The 15,432-nt window shown below is 39.9% G+C and overlaps 1 protein-coding gene across 1 annotated transcript in view; it reads right to left on the bottom strand.

Moving 5' to 3' along the window:
• MEGF9 (multiple EGF like domains 9) overlaps window positions 1-14,900 on the bottom strand; it is a 106,036-nt gene extending 91,136 nt beyond the window's left edge. The window contains exon 1 of the mRNA XM_066256375.1: window positions 14,145-14,900. Within this exon, the coding sequence (XP_066112472.1) occupies window positions 14,145-14,739 (595 nt within the window). The 5' untranslated portion in view covers window positions 14,740-14,900. The remainder of the gene's footprint in view (window positions 1-14,144) is intronic.
• Between the last annotated feature and the right edge of the window lie 532 nt (window positions 14,901-15,432).

Here is a 15,432-nt window from a genome sequence, read left to right as displayed (position 1 = left end):
TTGACAAAGTCTTCAATGCTGTTTTTTAAACACTGTGAAAAGGTAATAAAAACTATTAATAGCTAACTCTATGAGTGTTTACTATGTACTGGTTACTAATCAATGTGCTGATTATTAAGGACTTCTGAGTTATTTCACATGCATTAATACTTTAAGCCTCTCTCAATAACACTATAGTTCATTATTGCTTTGACTTGAAAGTAATAGTCTTTTCTTCAAAAATTTCAGAGAATAGACATCATTGTGTAAAACAGCTATCAGTTTCCTAAAGGCCAGAGCCATACTTTGGCATATTCTTTATCCTAGCACCTAGGCCATTTTTGGCAATGTATGAGCTAGGCAGATGGGCACCTTGACTTCTCTCATCACAGAATTGAAAATGCTAAATGCCTGGCTTGGTTCCAGACTGCTTTGGGCTTTCAGGCCCCACATGAACCCAAGAAAAATCATACTTGTGCTGGAACAGACACAAGAAAAATAGTTTGGTTCTGTCAAGGAGTACCAAGTCTCAAGTAAAGCATCATATGGAGTCTGAGATCTCTATTCAAAATTGATTTATGTTCTTTTTGGTGATATGACAATTTACATGTGGTGAATTTTTCCCATTTTGATCTACCATGTACTTGATCTTAAAAGAGTGCTAAATCCAACCTATACCTCTGTTTTCATAACAAATAAGTGATCTCATTTATTGCTGTGAGAAATGAAGCAATGTATGCAGTAATAAAAAATATTAAACTCAATGATTAAAAAGTTTTATGGTATAGTTTTTTTTCTGTAACTATTAGGAGGCACCTAATATAGTAACTTGAACACAGTAAGCACTCAAGTTTGATCATTTAAATTATAGTAATAGCACCAATATTACTACTTTCAATTTTATTTGAAAAGTGTCCCATTTTACAGTGTTAAAATATTTGAAATATATTACATTACACAGCAATTTCAAAGCAGTATACCCATACAAAATTACCTCAATGGTAGGGAGAGGAATAAAATAAGTATTGAGTTAAAAAATTCTGTAGTTAGCACTAAAATGTTAACTTTAGTTATATCTGGGTTCATTTTTGTCTTTATATTTCCTTGTATTTTTTTAAAATGAATATATATATATTTGAATCATTAGAAAAGATTAAGTAGAACCTATTCTAAAGAGATCAACTAAAAATAATATTAAAGACCTATAAAAATAGGCCCTGGCCAATGGCTCAGTGGACACAGTGTTGGCCCAGTGTATGGACATCCCAGGTTTAATTTCTAGTCAGGGCACACAGGAGAAGCGACCATCTGCTTTTCCCGCCCTTTCTCTCCCTCTTCCCCTTCTACAGCCACTTGGCTTGGTTTGAGCATAGCCCTAGGTGCTGAGAATAGCTCCACTGGAGTGCATCAGCCTCAGGTGCTAAACATAGCTCAACACTGGAACACTGGCCCCTGATGGAGTTGCCAGGTGGATCCCGGTCAGGACACATGCAGGAGTCTATCTCCCCTCTTCTCTCTTAAAATAAATAAATAAATAAATAAATATAAAATTAAATTTAATAAAAGACCTATAAAAGCACAACTTATTTGTAAATTTAATATGAGATAAGAATTATTTATTTTCCCAAGGTAGACACAGGAAGAAAAATAATACTGAAGGATCCCAAATCTTTGGAAAATGCCATAATATAATTGTCTATAAACTATAAAAATATATTAACTACCAAATAGCATTAAAATATTTTTGCATAAAGAATCCACTTATAAATGCATATGTTTACTTCTTTGTTGTGTTTAATCCAAACCTATCTTGTTCACATGACATTGTAAGCTATATAAACCATGCCAGAAACAGTTTGTAGTCTATAAAGCCTTTATGTTTGAGAAAAGCCCACCATAATTTACATGTGTAACTTTTCTAAAACCTTGGGAGACTGGAAGTAATAGGTTTCATTTTATAGTCAGAGAAACTAAGTCACACAGCCATTAAAAAATGTGCTCAAGAACTCACAAACTGAATGGAAATAAAAACTGGAATTTAGTTCTTCTGACTGCTATTCCACTGATTAGCTGGACTATTCAACCCTGCCTTCACAGACAAGTTGAAGCAACAAACTAACTTAAAAACTAAAACCAGTTGAACAAGATAGGTTTGCAGGCAATATACCAACAATTCAATATAATAATACCCAACAGCTAGATTGCTTTGTGTTTTTGGTACACTTTATAATTATTCATTAACCCACACAACATCAATGGATGTTGGGGCCATATTGTTAAGGCTGTTCATATAAAACGGATAAATCAAAACACACTGCAGAATTATAATGAATATGAAGTCAAATGAGAAATCTATAGCAGAAAAAGCCCAATGCCTTCCTCTAATCAAGCCTCAATAAACAATAAAACACAGTAAATATATTGGAATACCAAGCATCCCCTTTCATTCCCATTATTTCCATTAGCCCTTCCCAAACTACCATTACATCCTATAAGTGATAAATAGGGCTACAGAGAATCTAAAAGCTATTCAGTTTATACAATTTCCTTCAGAGAGGCCAAAATATAAACTTTCCCTAGAATATTTTTAAGGAATTTCACCTTTAAAGATCATTTCCAAAATTAAAAATGGTCATAGAGAATATGATGCTCTCTTTACAGTTAATAATGCTACTCCTACCTTCTCCTTTTTGCTCACATACATCAAGAAAAAGCACTAGATTTCAAAAAATAAATAACAAAAATTGCATAAGATCCCTGGTAATATGCAAGTTTCTAGGAAGCATGCAAGACTGAAACAAAAGTTTCCAAAATCAGTCTAAAACTTACTAAAGGTTACTTAACATTCTCTAGCCAGGTTGAAAACATTCCTACTCCTTATCATTTTCCTTGTGACTAAGCAGAATACATTCCTTTTCCAACTGAATAAATTTCCTTTCCCCTTCAGAGCTTAGCTGTCTCCCTGGCAAGAATATCATATAGAACAGCTGGTATATTACCAGAATAAAAGCAATCCCATCTGATCTAATTGCAAAACATATGGACAAACTGAAACCAAACTTCTGAGAGTTCTATATCTTTAAAGGAAGATCTAATCAAAGATCTATTAGTAAAGGCTGTGAACAATGCCATAAATACAAATTTTGCACAATTTAATCAAAAACTATTTCTATAAGCTATTTTAATTCATATTTAAGTGCATGCTTTAAATTCCCTAGACATGTCCTGGCCAGATGGCTAGGTTGGTTAGAACATCGCCTGAAGCACAGAAGTTATCAGTTCAATCCCCAGTCAAGGTACAAACAGGAACAGATCGATGTTCCTGTCTTTCTCTCTCTCTCTCTTCCTTCCTCTCTCACTAAAATCAGTAAAAAATAAAAATTTTAAAAAAGAATAAATAAATTCCCCAGACAGAATGAAGTAGATAAAGAACCAGCTCTGTTTTCACTTTCTTCTAAAATCTTTGTTAATCCTCCCCAACCCTGGCCAGGTAGCTCAGTTGGTTAGAGCATTGTCCCAATACACCAAGGTTGCAGGTTCAATCTCGGGCAAGGCACACACAAGAATCAACCAAGGAATACACAAATAAGTGAAACAACAGATCAATGTTTTTTTCTCTCTCTCTAAAAAATAAAAAGTCAATTAAAAATTTAAACTTCCACTAATGTATCAAATCTTAGATGTGTCATAACTACCATATAGTTAAGATTTGTCAGGCCTCGGGAAAGATTACTTTCTTGGGTATTGTCTTCAGCAATCTCCTTTTTTCAGAACCACAACTCACTGAGACTAAGCAAATATCTCTGATACAAATAAAAACTGCTAAGTCACTGACAAAAATTATATAATAGTTAAGTGGCTCTGAGTAATATCGTCCAACTTGATCTCATGTAAGAAAAGGTTTATCAAGCTAACCACAACTTTACATTTTATTTACTTTTATGATTATAAAATTAAAATTGAATATATTCATTGGAACTTTCAGAAAAACACAAAGAAGGTAATTAAAATGACCCATAATCTCATTATTTAGTTTTAATCATTTAACATTTTGGTATATTTCTTTCTTCCTATGTATATTGCTACTAAACATAATGTAAGTATTTTAATGCCTACATAATAGTTCATAGATTACTATTATTTCTCAATCATAGAAATGTAGAGTAGAAAAATTCCTATTTCAAAAATCTTTACTGAAAGAAACCCAGCATATAAACCAGATGAGAAGAGAGCTGATTAAAGTATAGCTGGTGATGAGGGCGTGGGGGTGGAGGGCCCAGAAGTAAACCCACTTGGTTCCATAACCCTAGATTGCTTCCGAAACACATCTAAGAAACCCTATGTCCCAAAATAATACAGTTTAAAAACTGCAAATCTAGTCTAACTCTCTCATTCTACAGATGAAATTATCTGCCCAAGATCACAGAACTGGTGAAAGAACTGAAAAATAACTTAGGGTCCTATGTCTTCAAGACAAGAGCTCAGCTTTTCCAACCTCGTGACGTTTCCTACAAAAGTCATCAGGTGTTTGTCTATTCTGTTCTTCCTTTAACTAAAAAAAAAAAATAGAAGGACAAAATTATGTAACAAAAAAATAAATAAATAATATAATTTGCTAGATTTCCAGGAACTCCATTTGCTGTAAGTAGTAAAGGGGAAAAGGAGAAACATTCATTTCTAAACTAAGAGGAAAAGCCATGAGATTACATTATCTTCCTTAAAAATACACTGCAACTGTAGTGTATCTATAAACCATTCCTTCTTTTTCACTTATTCAATTATAAATATTTATTGAGAATCTATTGTAGACTGAACACTGGAGATATAATTATGAACAAAACAAACAGAAGTCCCTGCTCTGGTAGACTTTATAAACCTGATAGGTTGAAGTAAGATACTCTACATTTCTAAATCTGAGCATTTGTCATCCAGAAAGTAAAGATAATAATATTTATTTATTATTTATTTACTTATTTATTTTTAAATTTTTTTTTCTTTTTTTTTAAAGATTTATTTATTCATTTTAGAGAGGAGAGAGAGAGAGAAGGGGGGAGGAGCCGGAAGCATCAACTCTCATATGTGCCTTGACCAGGCAAGCCTGGGGTTTTGAACCAGCAACCTCAGTGTTCTACATTGACACTTTGTCCACTGCGCCATCACAGGTCAGGCCAGGATAATAATATTTAACTATACATTGTTTAAGAATTAAATAACATAATGTATGTAAAATTAATCCTGGTAAGTAACTAGGCGTATACTATGTGCTCAACTAATATTAATTACCTTTCCTGCCAAAGTGTTAATTAGATTAGAAATGAAAGGCGAGCCTGACCTGTGGTGACGTAATGGATCAAGCGACGACCTGGAACGCTGAGGTCGCCGGTTCAAAACTCTGGGCTTGCCTGACCAGGCGGTGGTGCAGTGGATAGAGCATCGGACTGGGATGCAGAGGACCCAGGTTCAAGACCCCGAGGTCACCAGCTTGAGCGTGGGCTCATCTGGTTTGAGCAAAAAGCTCACTAGCTTGGAACCAAGCTCACTGGCTCGAGCAAGGGGTTACTAAGTCTGCTGAAGGCCCGCGGTCAAGGCACATATGAGGAAGCAATCAATGAACAACTGAGGTCTCGCAAAGAAAAACTGATGATTGATGCTTCTCATCTCTCTCCGTTCCTGTCTGTCTGTCCCTGACTATCCCTCTCTCTGACTCTCTCTCTGTCCCTGAAAAAAAGAACCAAAAAAACCAATAACAAAAAAACCAAAACCCTGGGCTTGCCTGATCAAGGCACATATGGGAGTTGATGCTTCCTGCTCCTCCCCCCTTCTCTCTCTCTCTCTCTTCTCTAAAATGAATAAATAAAAATAAGCATAAAAAATAAAAAAAGAAATGGGAGGTGAGAGAGTACCACATCTCTTTGTTACTGACAGACTGATTTGAGGAAATACAACTAAAATAATGTTGAGAGTTTCCTACAATAAGAAAGGAGTAAATCATATTTCAGTCTGAAGACGAAGATTTACATGAGCCCTCCCAATCAAGTTCTGTAGTTCACCTCTGTTATCACCCTCACTATTTACTTTCAATGAATACTGGGCTCTTTCTATAACATTCAGCCCCATATAGTGCCTAGGCAAGAAAATATAAAGTAAGGAATCCTTTTTTTCCAAATACCATTTTCCATCCTGTAAATACGGGTAGCTAAACCAGTCAAAAATTTACATTCAGGCCCTGGCCGGTTGGCTCAGCGATAGAGCGTCGGCCTGGCGTGTGGGGAACCCGGGTTCGATTCCTGGCCAGGGCACATAGGAGAAGTGCCCATTTGCTTCTCCAACCCCCCCCCTCCTTCCTCTCTGTCTCTCTCTTCCCCTCCCGCAGCCAAGGCTCCATTGGAGCAAAAGATGGCCCGGGCGCTGGGGATGGCTCCTTGGCCTCTGCCCCAGGCGCTAGAGTGGCTCTGGTCGGCAGAGCGATGCCCCAGAGGGGCAGAGCATCGCCCCCTGGTGTGCAAAGCATCGCCCCCTGGTGAGCATGCCTGGTGGATCCCGGTCGGGCGCATGCGGGAGTCTGTCTGACTGTCTCTCCTCATTTCCAGCTTCAGAAAAGAAAAAAAAAAAAAAATTACATTCAATTAAATAAACTTAAAATATAACTGTTTGAAATATAAAGTATCAAATGTGAAAGCCACCAAAAACCTGTAAAGATTTTGTCAGTATTCACCAATAAAAGTACCAACAGAGGAAAGAAGTTAAGCCTTGATTCATTCATATAATACCCAGAAATTAACAAAATATTAATGTCAAAGTGTTAGAGATTCTAAGAGCACCTTGTAAACTGTAAAACACTCCACACTTGTTCATTATTAGAAGCACTCTGTTCACTATTAACTTTAGTAAGATTTCTACAGGGGAAATTCTGTCATTCAAAAGAACCAACATTTGTTTCTCAATCAAATTAAACCCTTTATACTGTTTTGCAGCCTCAACCTACCTAGCCCCCCAAAAAAATCCAGCTCATATTATTCATAGAGAAAGAAATTCGCTCCTTATTAAAAGGACTTTTTTTTTTGACACAAATAACTATTTGTTATTGAGACAAATAACTTCGATTATGACAGTTCTTTTTTGTATTTGTTCCTCAGGAGAATGGGGATAGAGGGGTGAGCTGGGCAAAAAAAGAAGACCCCAGAGCAAAAATAAAATATTTTCTATTGTTTTTCTCTCAATTTTTCAAAAAGAATTAATACCATGTCCAGCATATTGTATAAATGATGACATTTTCTTATCAATTGGGCTTAATAATCTAAGTTAAATAGACTAAAAGCAAATTCAAAGGAAAAAAGTCAAAGTCACAGAGAAAGAAAGACAAGGTTTTGTTCTGAGAGCAAAGTGTTCAACCCTGTGCACCCTGTTACCAGGACATCTTCAAGGACCTTTTGTTCCTCTAGAAAGACTTCTTGGAAGAATTGGGCTTTGAGGCACTGAAGGAGGACAAAGTGGTAAATTGTTAAATAGAGAGGATAGTTTGGTTCCTTAAAGACATGAAAGAATGGATGAGGCTAAGAATAAGAGACAAGAGTGAGAAAAACATATAGGAGTTTAAAGTGAAAAAAATGAGCAAGGGGAACAAAAGAAAGATATTTTTAATGAAGAAAAAGTAATAGGGAAAGATTTCTCCTGACAATAATAATGATCTATGGAATAGCGGCATTACTAGAAGAATTATTTTGACACAAATTTATCATGTGTACCTTTACTGTGACCCAAACACATGTGTATCCAAATATAATCTTTATCTTTTTCATCACAATTTTGTAAAATGTCCCTTCAAATTTACCAATACAATTAGGGTAGTTGTTTCTATTGAAAAATAGATAAACCAAAAAAAATGTGTTCTTAAAAAAAGACTAAGTGACCACAGAAGAGGTGTCTGTAACATAATCTCAACATTAGTAATAAAACTTTTTATATCATATCTAAAGAAAACAAAACAAAACAAAGATCAAGGCAAAAATCACATAAATTAAAGCTATTTATAATTAAAAATATCATCTAACACTGTCTTTCAGCCAAACACATCTTACATTTCTATTCTCTTCTGATCTATTAAGTGCCCTGGAGCAGTTATCTCTCTACCCATAATTTACCCATCAGTAAAAACAGTACCATGATACTTTTTTTCCAATCTTTTTATAAGGGTGCCAGGACGTCTGGAAGTTAATATATACATGTTTAGAAATGCTGAGATGAAAGTAACGCACACTTTAATTTTATGGGTCTTTAAAAAATCAAGATAAAAGACCTAGTCAGATTATATCAATGTGTATATTTTCAACTAGCCAGAAGGCTTAGGCTTCCTGAGGACATAATTCAGAAGAATTGAAACTAATATTCTGGAGCTTAACTATTCTGCTCCAGAAACTAATCAGACTAAGGAATTTCTATAGAAAGCTAAGCACTAAGCCCAGGAATAAGATATAGTGAGTTTGAGAAGTCCATGGGCCTGGCCCTAAAAAGAATACAGTGCAACTTTTCTCTGTCACAGACCGTATTAGAACCAAATCAAAAGAAGAATTAGACCTGTAACTTAAAATTACAGTTGTTGCCTGACCTATGGTGGCGCAGTGAATAAAGCATCAACCTGGAAACACTGAGATTGCCGGTTCAAAACCCTGGGCTTGCCTGGTCAAGGCACATATGGGAGTTGATGCTTCCTGCTCCTCCCCCCTTCTCTCTCTCTCTCTCTCCCCCCTCTCTATAATGAATAAATAAAATCTTAAAAAATTTTTTTTTTAAATAAAAAAAATAAAATTACAGTTGTAAAATACTGAAGGACAAAATTTGAGAAAGTGAATGAATAATGCACAAAGGAATGAAGGGAATAAATGCCAAAGACAGTAGAAATTTTTTCAAATTACCATCCAAGAACCATATTTTTTAGCAAAACAGTTTCCTTCTCTTCGCTACTATGTAGCTACTTCTCTGAATGTCAATAATACAAATTCTGGAACCAGAATAACTGGGTTTGAATCCAGGCTCTTCCACAACTGGGTTTCTCTGAGTTTTAATTCCCTTATCTACAAAATAAGGATAATAATAACTTGATTATATCTAATTTTTGTAAAGATTAAAAACCCATGTATGTAAAGCACTTAGAATGTTGCCTGGAACATAGTAAGTACTATATGTATTTGTTATTACTATTACAGTGGTCCACAATCCCTCAGACCTGATGCTTAATACCAGAAGCTACAAAAACCAGAATTTTTTCTGTAACTCATTTGGCAGCAAAACCTGAGCTGAACAAATGCAAGGCTATTTATAGTCTTTATTTATTTCACTCAGTGTGAATATACATGCATTCTGCTGCAAATATTTTCATATGTTTGATTATAAGATGCTGCCCCAGACTTCACTGGGGCATATTTTATTACCTTCCTAAAGCCTAAAAAATTCTAAATTGTGAAACACATACAGCCCACGGGTTTTGGATAAGATTATGAACCTACATTACCTTTGGAGCCTGAATAATTTCTATTTCCTTAAAATGAATGGCATCTTTTAAAATAACTATAAGCAAGTAAGACCCCAAACCTAGCAGAAGAGAATTTTAGAATGAAGAAGACATTTCTCAGTATCTTTAGGTGGGTCCTGCATTCCCAGGATGTTCCTTTCAAAAAAAAACATTCATAATATTTTATGGACATGTCACAGTAATCGGATTTTTCAAACTCTAAATTCTAGGGCTTGCTTAAACAAAGCCTGTTCTCTTAACTTAGATCAGAAATAAATGATTAAGGCTTGTTTTTGGGGAGGGGGCATTAATGTGTCCTGAATTATGCACACCAAATCATTACAGAACCTTAGAGCTGGAAAAGACCCTTGAGAACTAATCTAAACTATTACTCCTTTCCTTCCAAACTGTTTAACATCCATAAATTTATTCTCCCCTATGAGGTAAGAATAGCCTGCTCTAACTTGTCCTTAGACTCTGTCTATAGGAACACCCTGTAGGTGAATATGAATAAACTGGGTGGGGTACACCGACAGACCTCGGATCTAAAAGGATGACTTTAACCTAGCATAATAAATCTTACATGTTTGGCAAATGTCTCAGCTTATACTTTAAAAAATAACAAGAATTTCCAAGACCAGAATGAAGGAAGACTCATCTAGCACATGTTCAAAAATAAAATAAAATAAAAAGACTTAACTATCTTAATGGACTCAATGAGTCAACACATAGTGTGGCTGCCAAAAAACAACTCTGATTAGAAATAACTCCATCAACAGTAACATAGAATCCAGAAAGAGCGAGGTAACTCCCCCTCTGCGACAGCTAGTTAGAGCAGTGGTCCCAACCCCTGGGCTGTTTTACTTATATTTAAGTCTGAATGATGTTTTATTTTTTTTTTTAATAAATTTTTATTAATGGTAATGGGATGACATTAATAAATCAGGGTACATATATTCAAAGAAAACATGTCTAGGTTATTTTGTGATGTTTTATTTTTAAAAAATGACCAGATTCCCTCTGTTACATCCATCTAAGACTCACTCTTGATGCTTGTCTCAGTCACATGATACATTTATCCGTCCCACCCTAAAGGCCGGTCCATGAAAATATTTTCTGACATTAAACCAGTCCATGGTCCAAAAAAGGTTGGGGACCACTGAGTTAGAGCACATTTGGAGTATCACATTCAGTTCTGTGTTCCACACTTTGGGAGAGACACAGAAAGATTTAAAAAGTACAGAAGAGGGGTGCCCAAGATAGTGAGGGAATCTGAAACCATATCACATAAAGTACAGTTGAGGAGTTGGAAGATATTAAGCCCAGACTCAGAGGGAACATGATCACTGTCCCCAAATCCCTCAAGAACTGTCATGGCAAAGAGAGAGCAGACTTATTCTGTGTGGTCCCAAAGGGCAGAACCAGAACCAGTCCGCATTAACAACAGGGAGAAGTATTTCAAGTAAGTCTTCAGAAGTAGTTCCTAAAATGTAGAGCCACGACAGGAGATAGTGGTAATGCTCTATCTGGCCCTAAAGGTCCATATTTTTTTCTTCTGTAGTCTCCCATTCAATCTTGGCTGCCACAATCAGAGAGAAAACACATGGACCCTTTTTTCTTGCATCTGCACTAGAACCTCAGCAGGAGCAAGTAACCGCTCCAGGTCTCCTAAATAGATGTATTAAAGGCCCATTACTTTACAAATCAAACATTTGTCATCACTTCAGTCTCTTACTGCTGATATAACTATTATTATTTAGTATCATAGCCTCTCCCTTCATCCTTCTTAAAATGTCCTACCCAGCCAACCAATCAGCCAAATGTTTTCCCAGGTCTGTGGGAGCAAAGTGCCTGCTTGCTGGGCAATTAGTTTCAGTTTGCAATCAGTGTCCCTGTAAATAAAAGAGGGCCCTAATTGACGGGCTGGGAAGAGTTCTCAGACCTCCATGAAAGAAATTTTTATTAATTCAAAGAGCAGCTAGAAGACCCATCCTATCACATAATACATTATCAAAGGCACTTGGTCCTTAGAGAAACATTAAAATAAAACACCCTGTACAACCATATTCCCAAATGCCAGAGAATCCAATTTTGCAAGCCAAACTAGGTATCTCAAATTCAGGTAGAAGCTTTTCTTGTGTCAGAGAGATGTGTTTACTGTTTGAAGTCAAATAGACTCCACGCTCAGGAAGAAAGGCTGCACCTGATTATATCACTGTAAAGCTAAAACTGTTTATTAATATGCCCAGTAAGTTCAGGCACAAGCAATCCATAGGGAATTCACAGAGAAGTACAAACTATGGAAAATTTAAAACACAGAGTTACCAAAATTGGGCATCCTCCTTAAAACTTTTGTGACCCCCAAAACCACCACAGACATTGGTATAGGTTAGTCCATGAAAAAAACCTTGAACAGTTCAGATGGCAAATATAATCAGTCCAGCTTTACTGCATCTAAGATGACTTGGAGTCTATGAAACTCTAGCCAAAGTATTAGAGAATATAATATATACATAAGGGACTCAACAAGAACACATTCTTCTCTGTATTTTTTAAAGTGAAACCCAGAAGCAATCTAAGCATTCATAATAAAAGATTGATTTTTTTAAAATGTGATGTATTGCTACAACAAAAAACACAGCTGTTTAAAAAAAAAAAAAAGTAAACCTTAGGTAAACATAAAAAAAAACAACCATGACACATAGTTTAAAATGAATATAGCAAGTGGCAAAACAGTATATGTATATATGCATGTATATATATAGAGTTATTTTATTTAGAGTTCTTAAAAACTATTTTTAAAAACCCTGTATGTTCTTACATGCCCAGAAAAATGTCTAAAAAGAGATTGCACTGTTAACAGCATTAACCTCTACAGACTGACTGGAACCTGGAGTCAGTAAAGGAGAGACTTTCACTTGTTCCTTTAAAGACTTCTGTTTGTAATTTTTTTTGCAAGTAATAGTTACTTTGTAATTTTAAAATAACACAAAAATAATAAAAGCAAAATAGTATCAAATACAAACATTTATCATATACTAACCATTCGAAATAAGTGATCTTACTTATTTAAATGCTACTATACGCTTCAAATTCCAGATAACCTAATTCATCCTTTTTCTATTATACTTTACTAAAACAAATAAAAATCACAAGTCCCTACTAGGTTCCTTAAATGCTGTCTATTAGTCTGTTATACACACACACACACAGCCTAGTCATAAGAGTAAGTAATACACATGGTACTTAGCTCTGCACCAGGAACTGTTCTAAGCACTATAAAGGTACTAACTTATTTACTCTTCACAGCAGTCCTAAGAGGTAAGTACTATTATTATTTTCATTTACCAGATGAAGAAAGGTTAAGTGACCTGCCTAAGATTATACAGTTAATAAGGGGCAGAGCTAGGATTCAAACCTAAGAACAGGCTCCAGAGGTCATACTCTCAAACACTATGCTTCTTGTCTCTCAATAATATGTCAGTCTCTCCATAAAAAGGCCAAAAATGGTTACAGTCAAAATCTAGCTAGTTAACACACTCTCTGAAGCTGGAAGAGATGCAAACTTAGCTTTTTATAAGTGAATAATCTGCATTCCTACTAATGTCAATGCCAAGCCTGAACCCAAGAGTCAAGGCTGTATTAAGACTAACAATCATGTGGGGAAACCCTCTACAAATTCAATTACAGTTCAAAGTCCATATCTTACTCCACAGTAAATCATTGAGCCTAAGAATTAGGTCAGAGACCCATTAATGCTTAAGTACATCTAGACAAATGGTTTGGACAAGGTAGGTTTTATTTGTTTGGTTCCAAGCCCTTTTTTGATCAAAAAAGGGAGAAAGCAGTTGCTTGAAGACCAACCAGTGGGAAGAAGAGCCTCATTTTCTATGTGGACTCAAACGGAAATTGGCATTTATCAGCATCAGCAAAATTTAACATTCTAGTTTAAGGCGGGGGGGGGGGGGGCAATCCCTGCTTAAATTATATATTTGTCCAAACATATTGACCTTCTAATTGAGAGGGGGGGGGGGGAAATGGCGTAAGGACGGGAATTTAACCTAATTTATAAATGTACTTAACCTAGATACACACCTGTCCCAAATGACCCCCGGAATCCACTCACGGCCGGAGGGTAAACATGGATTACAATGTCTCTTTTTGTTCTCCCGGGGCCTCCCCCGGTCTGTACTTCTGTTTGTAAACAAAATCCTCCCCATCTCCCTTCCACCTGTCACACGCACATCTGATATTTCTCTACACCAGGAGAGACGGACAGGAAACTGGAGCTCGGGGAGGAATCCCTCCCGCTCAGCTCCGGACCCACTGGCTGAAGGAGGGACTGTGCCGGCTTCCCGACTGCCCCAAACGACCCGGGCGGACCGGCAGGTTGCGCGAACCAAACCCAAAAGTTTGCGCCCATCCCGGTGTCTGGCAAAGGCCAGGACGCCGCCGCCGGCCGCCCCCTCCCGAGGCAGCGCAGCCCAGGGGGGCACAAAAGACCCTCCAGGTTGGGGGTGGGAAGCAGGCCAGCTGCAGCCGGGACCTCCCCTGGGGAGTCGAAATCTGGGGGACCTCCGGCCCAGGAGGTGAGCCTCTCCAGCCGGGAGCCTGACCCCAGAGGCCGGGGCTGGGGCGAGGGAGCGCGGGGACTCACCTGGCGGAGGCGGCGAGGGGGCCTGGGTGGCAGGTGGGGTGGGCGGGACGCTGCCGCGGCTGCGGGGGACGAGCGAGGTCAGGGTCGGCGGAGTGGCGGGCGCCGGGCCGGTGGTGGCCGCGGGGGTGGTCGGCGCCCGGCCGGCGGTCGTGGCGAGGGCGGTGGGCGCGGGGCTGGTGGGCGCCCGGGGGGCGGTCGGAGTGCGGTCCGCCGCCGAAGGGGTGGTCGGCGAGGGGCCGAGCGGCGCCCGCGAGGTGGTCGGAGGGGGTCCGGCCGTCGCCCGAGGAGCGGTGGTCTCCGGGGACCGGGATGAAGAGGACGCAGTCAGGGGTCGGTGGACGGGCGCGCGCGATGGTCCGGTCCTCGATGTCTGGGCCGTGGGAGCCGTCGCCTCAGAGAAAGGGTGAGTGAGCTCGCCCTCCAGCCCCGGGCTCGGCGACGCGTCCACCTGCCCCGCGGCCCCGCTGCCACCGGTGACATTCCCCGCCGAGGTTGCTGAGGCGGCGGCGGCGGCGGCGGCGGCGGCGCAGCACAACAGGGCGAGGCCGCCCAGGCTCGGCAGGCTCCTCATGGCGCGCTCGGCTCCGCCATTCATTCATTCAGTCGGTCGGCCGGTCAGTCATCTTCTCCTCCCTGCACTCGGACCAGGGAAGCCGCCGCAGCCGCCACCGCCACAGCCACCGGGCGCACCATCGCCACCTCCCTCTGACAGGCGGCCGGCCCCGCGGGCGGGCCCCAGCGCGGAGGGAGCGACCCGGCCGAGCGCGGACAACCCGCCCTCCCCGATTGGCAGCCACGTCTGACCAATTGGGTTCCACGCTAGCTCACGTGACCCAGCATCTCCCGGCCTCTTTGTAGCCTCGCGGGCCAATCAAAGGGCACCAAGAGGAGGGGGCGGTGCTAATGCGGGAGGAGGGTGGTGCGAGCCCCGCTCCAGCGGATCCGGCTCGCGGCAGCCCCGGCTTTGTCTGCTCAAGGAGCGGGGCGCGGGCCTCCGGCCCCGGGCGCCGCGGAGCAGACAAAGGACGCGCCCCGCGTGGCAGACGCCGGGCCAAGTCATCTGCTTCATTGGGCGTCGGGCTCGACCTGTGCGGTGGGGAGTCGGCTCTCGGGAGCTTCCCCGCCCTCTTGAACAATGGGACGCCGGCGCCGCACCCGGGTGGGGACTGGGCTGGAACCCCCGCGATGGGCGAGGGCAACAGCAGCAAGGATGTAGAGTTAAGCATTGCCTCTGCTGCCCTCCGAGGTCTGCGCTGCCATTCCCATTTCAAAGATGGGCAAACTGAGA

Source organism: Saccopteryx bilineata, chromosome 2 (assembly GCF_036850765.1).
Source record: "Saccopteryx bilineata isolate mSacBil1 chromosome 2, mSacBil1_pri_phased_curated, whole genome shotgun sequence".
NCBI classification, from domain to species: domain Eukaryota; kingdom Metazoa; phylum Chordata; class Mammalia; order Chiroptera; family Emballonuridae; genus Saccopteryx; species Saccopteryx bilineata.
Note: the sequence above shows the minus strand (reverse complement) of the source record. Positions and strands in the feature narration are given on the sequence as shown.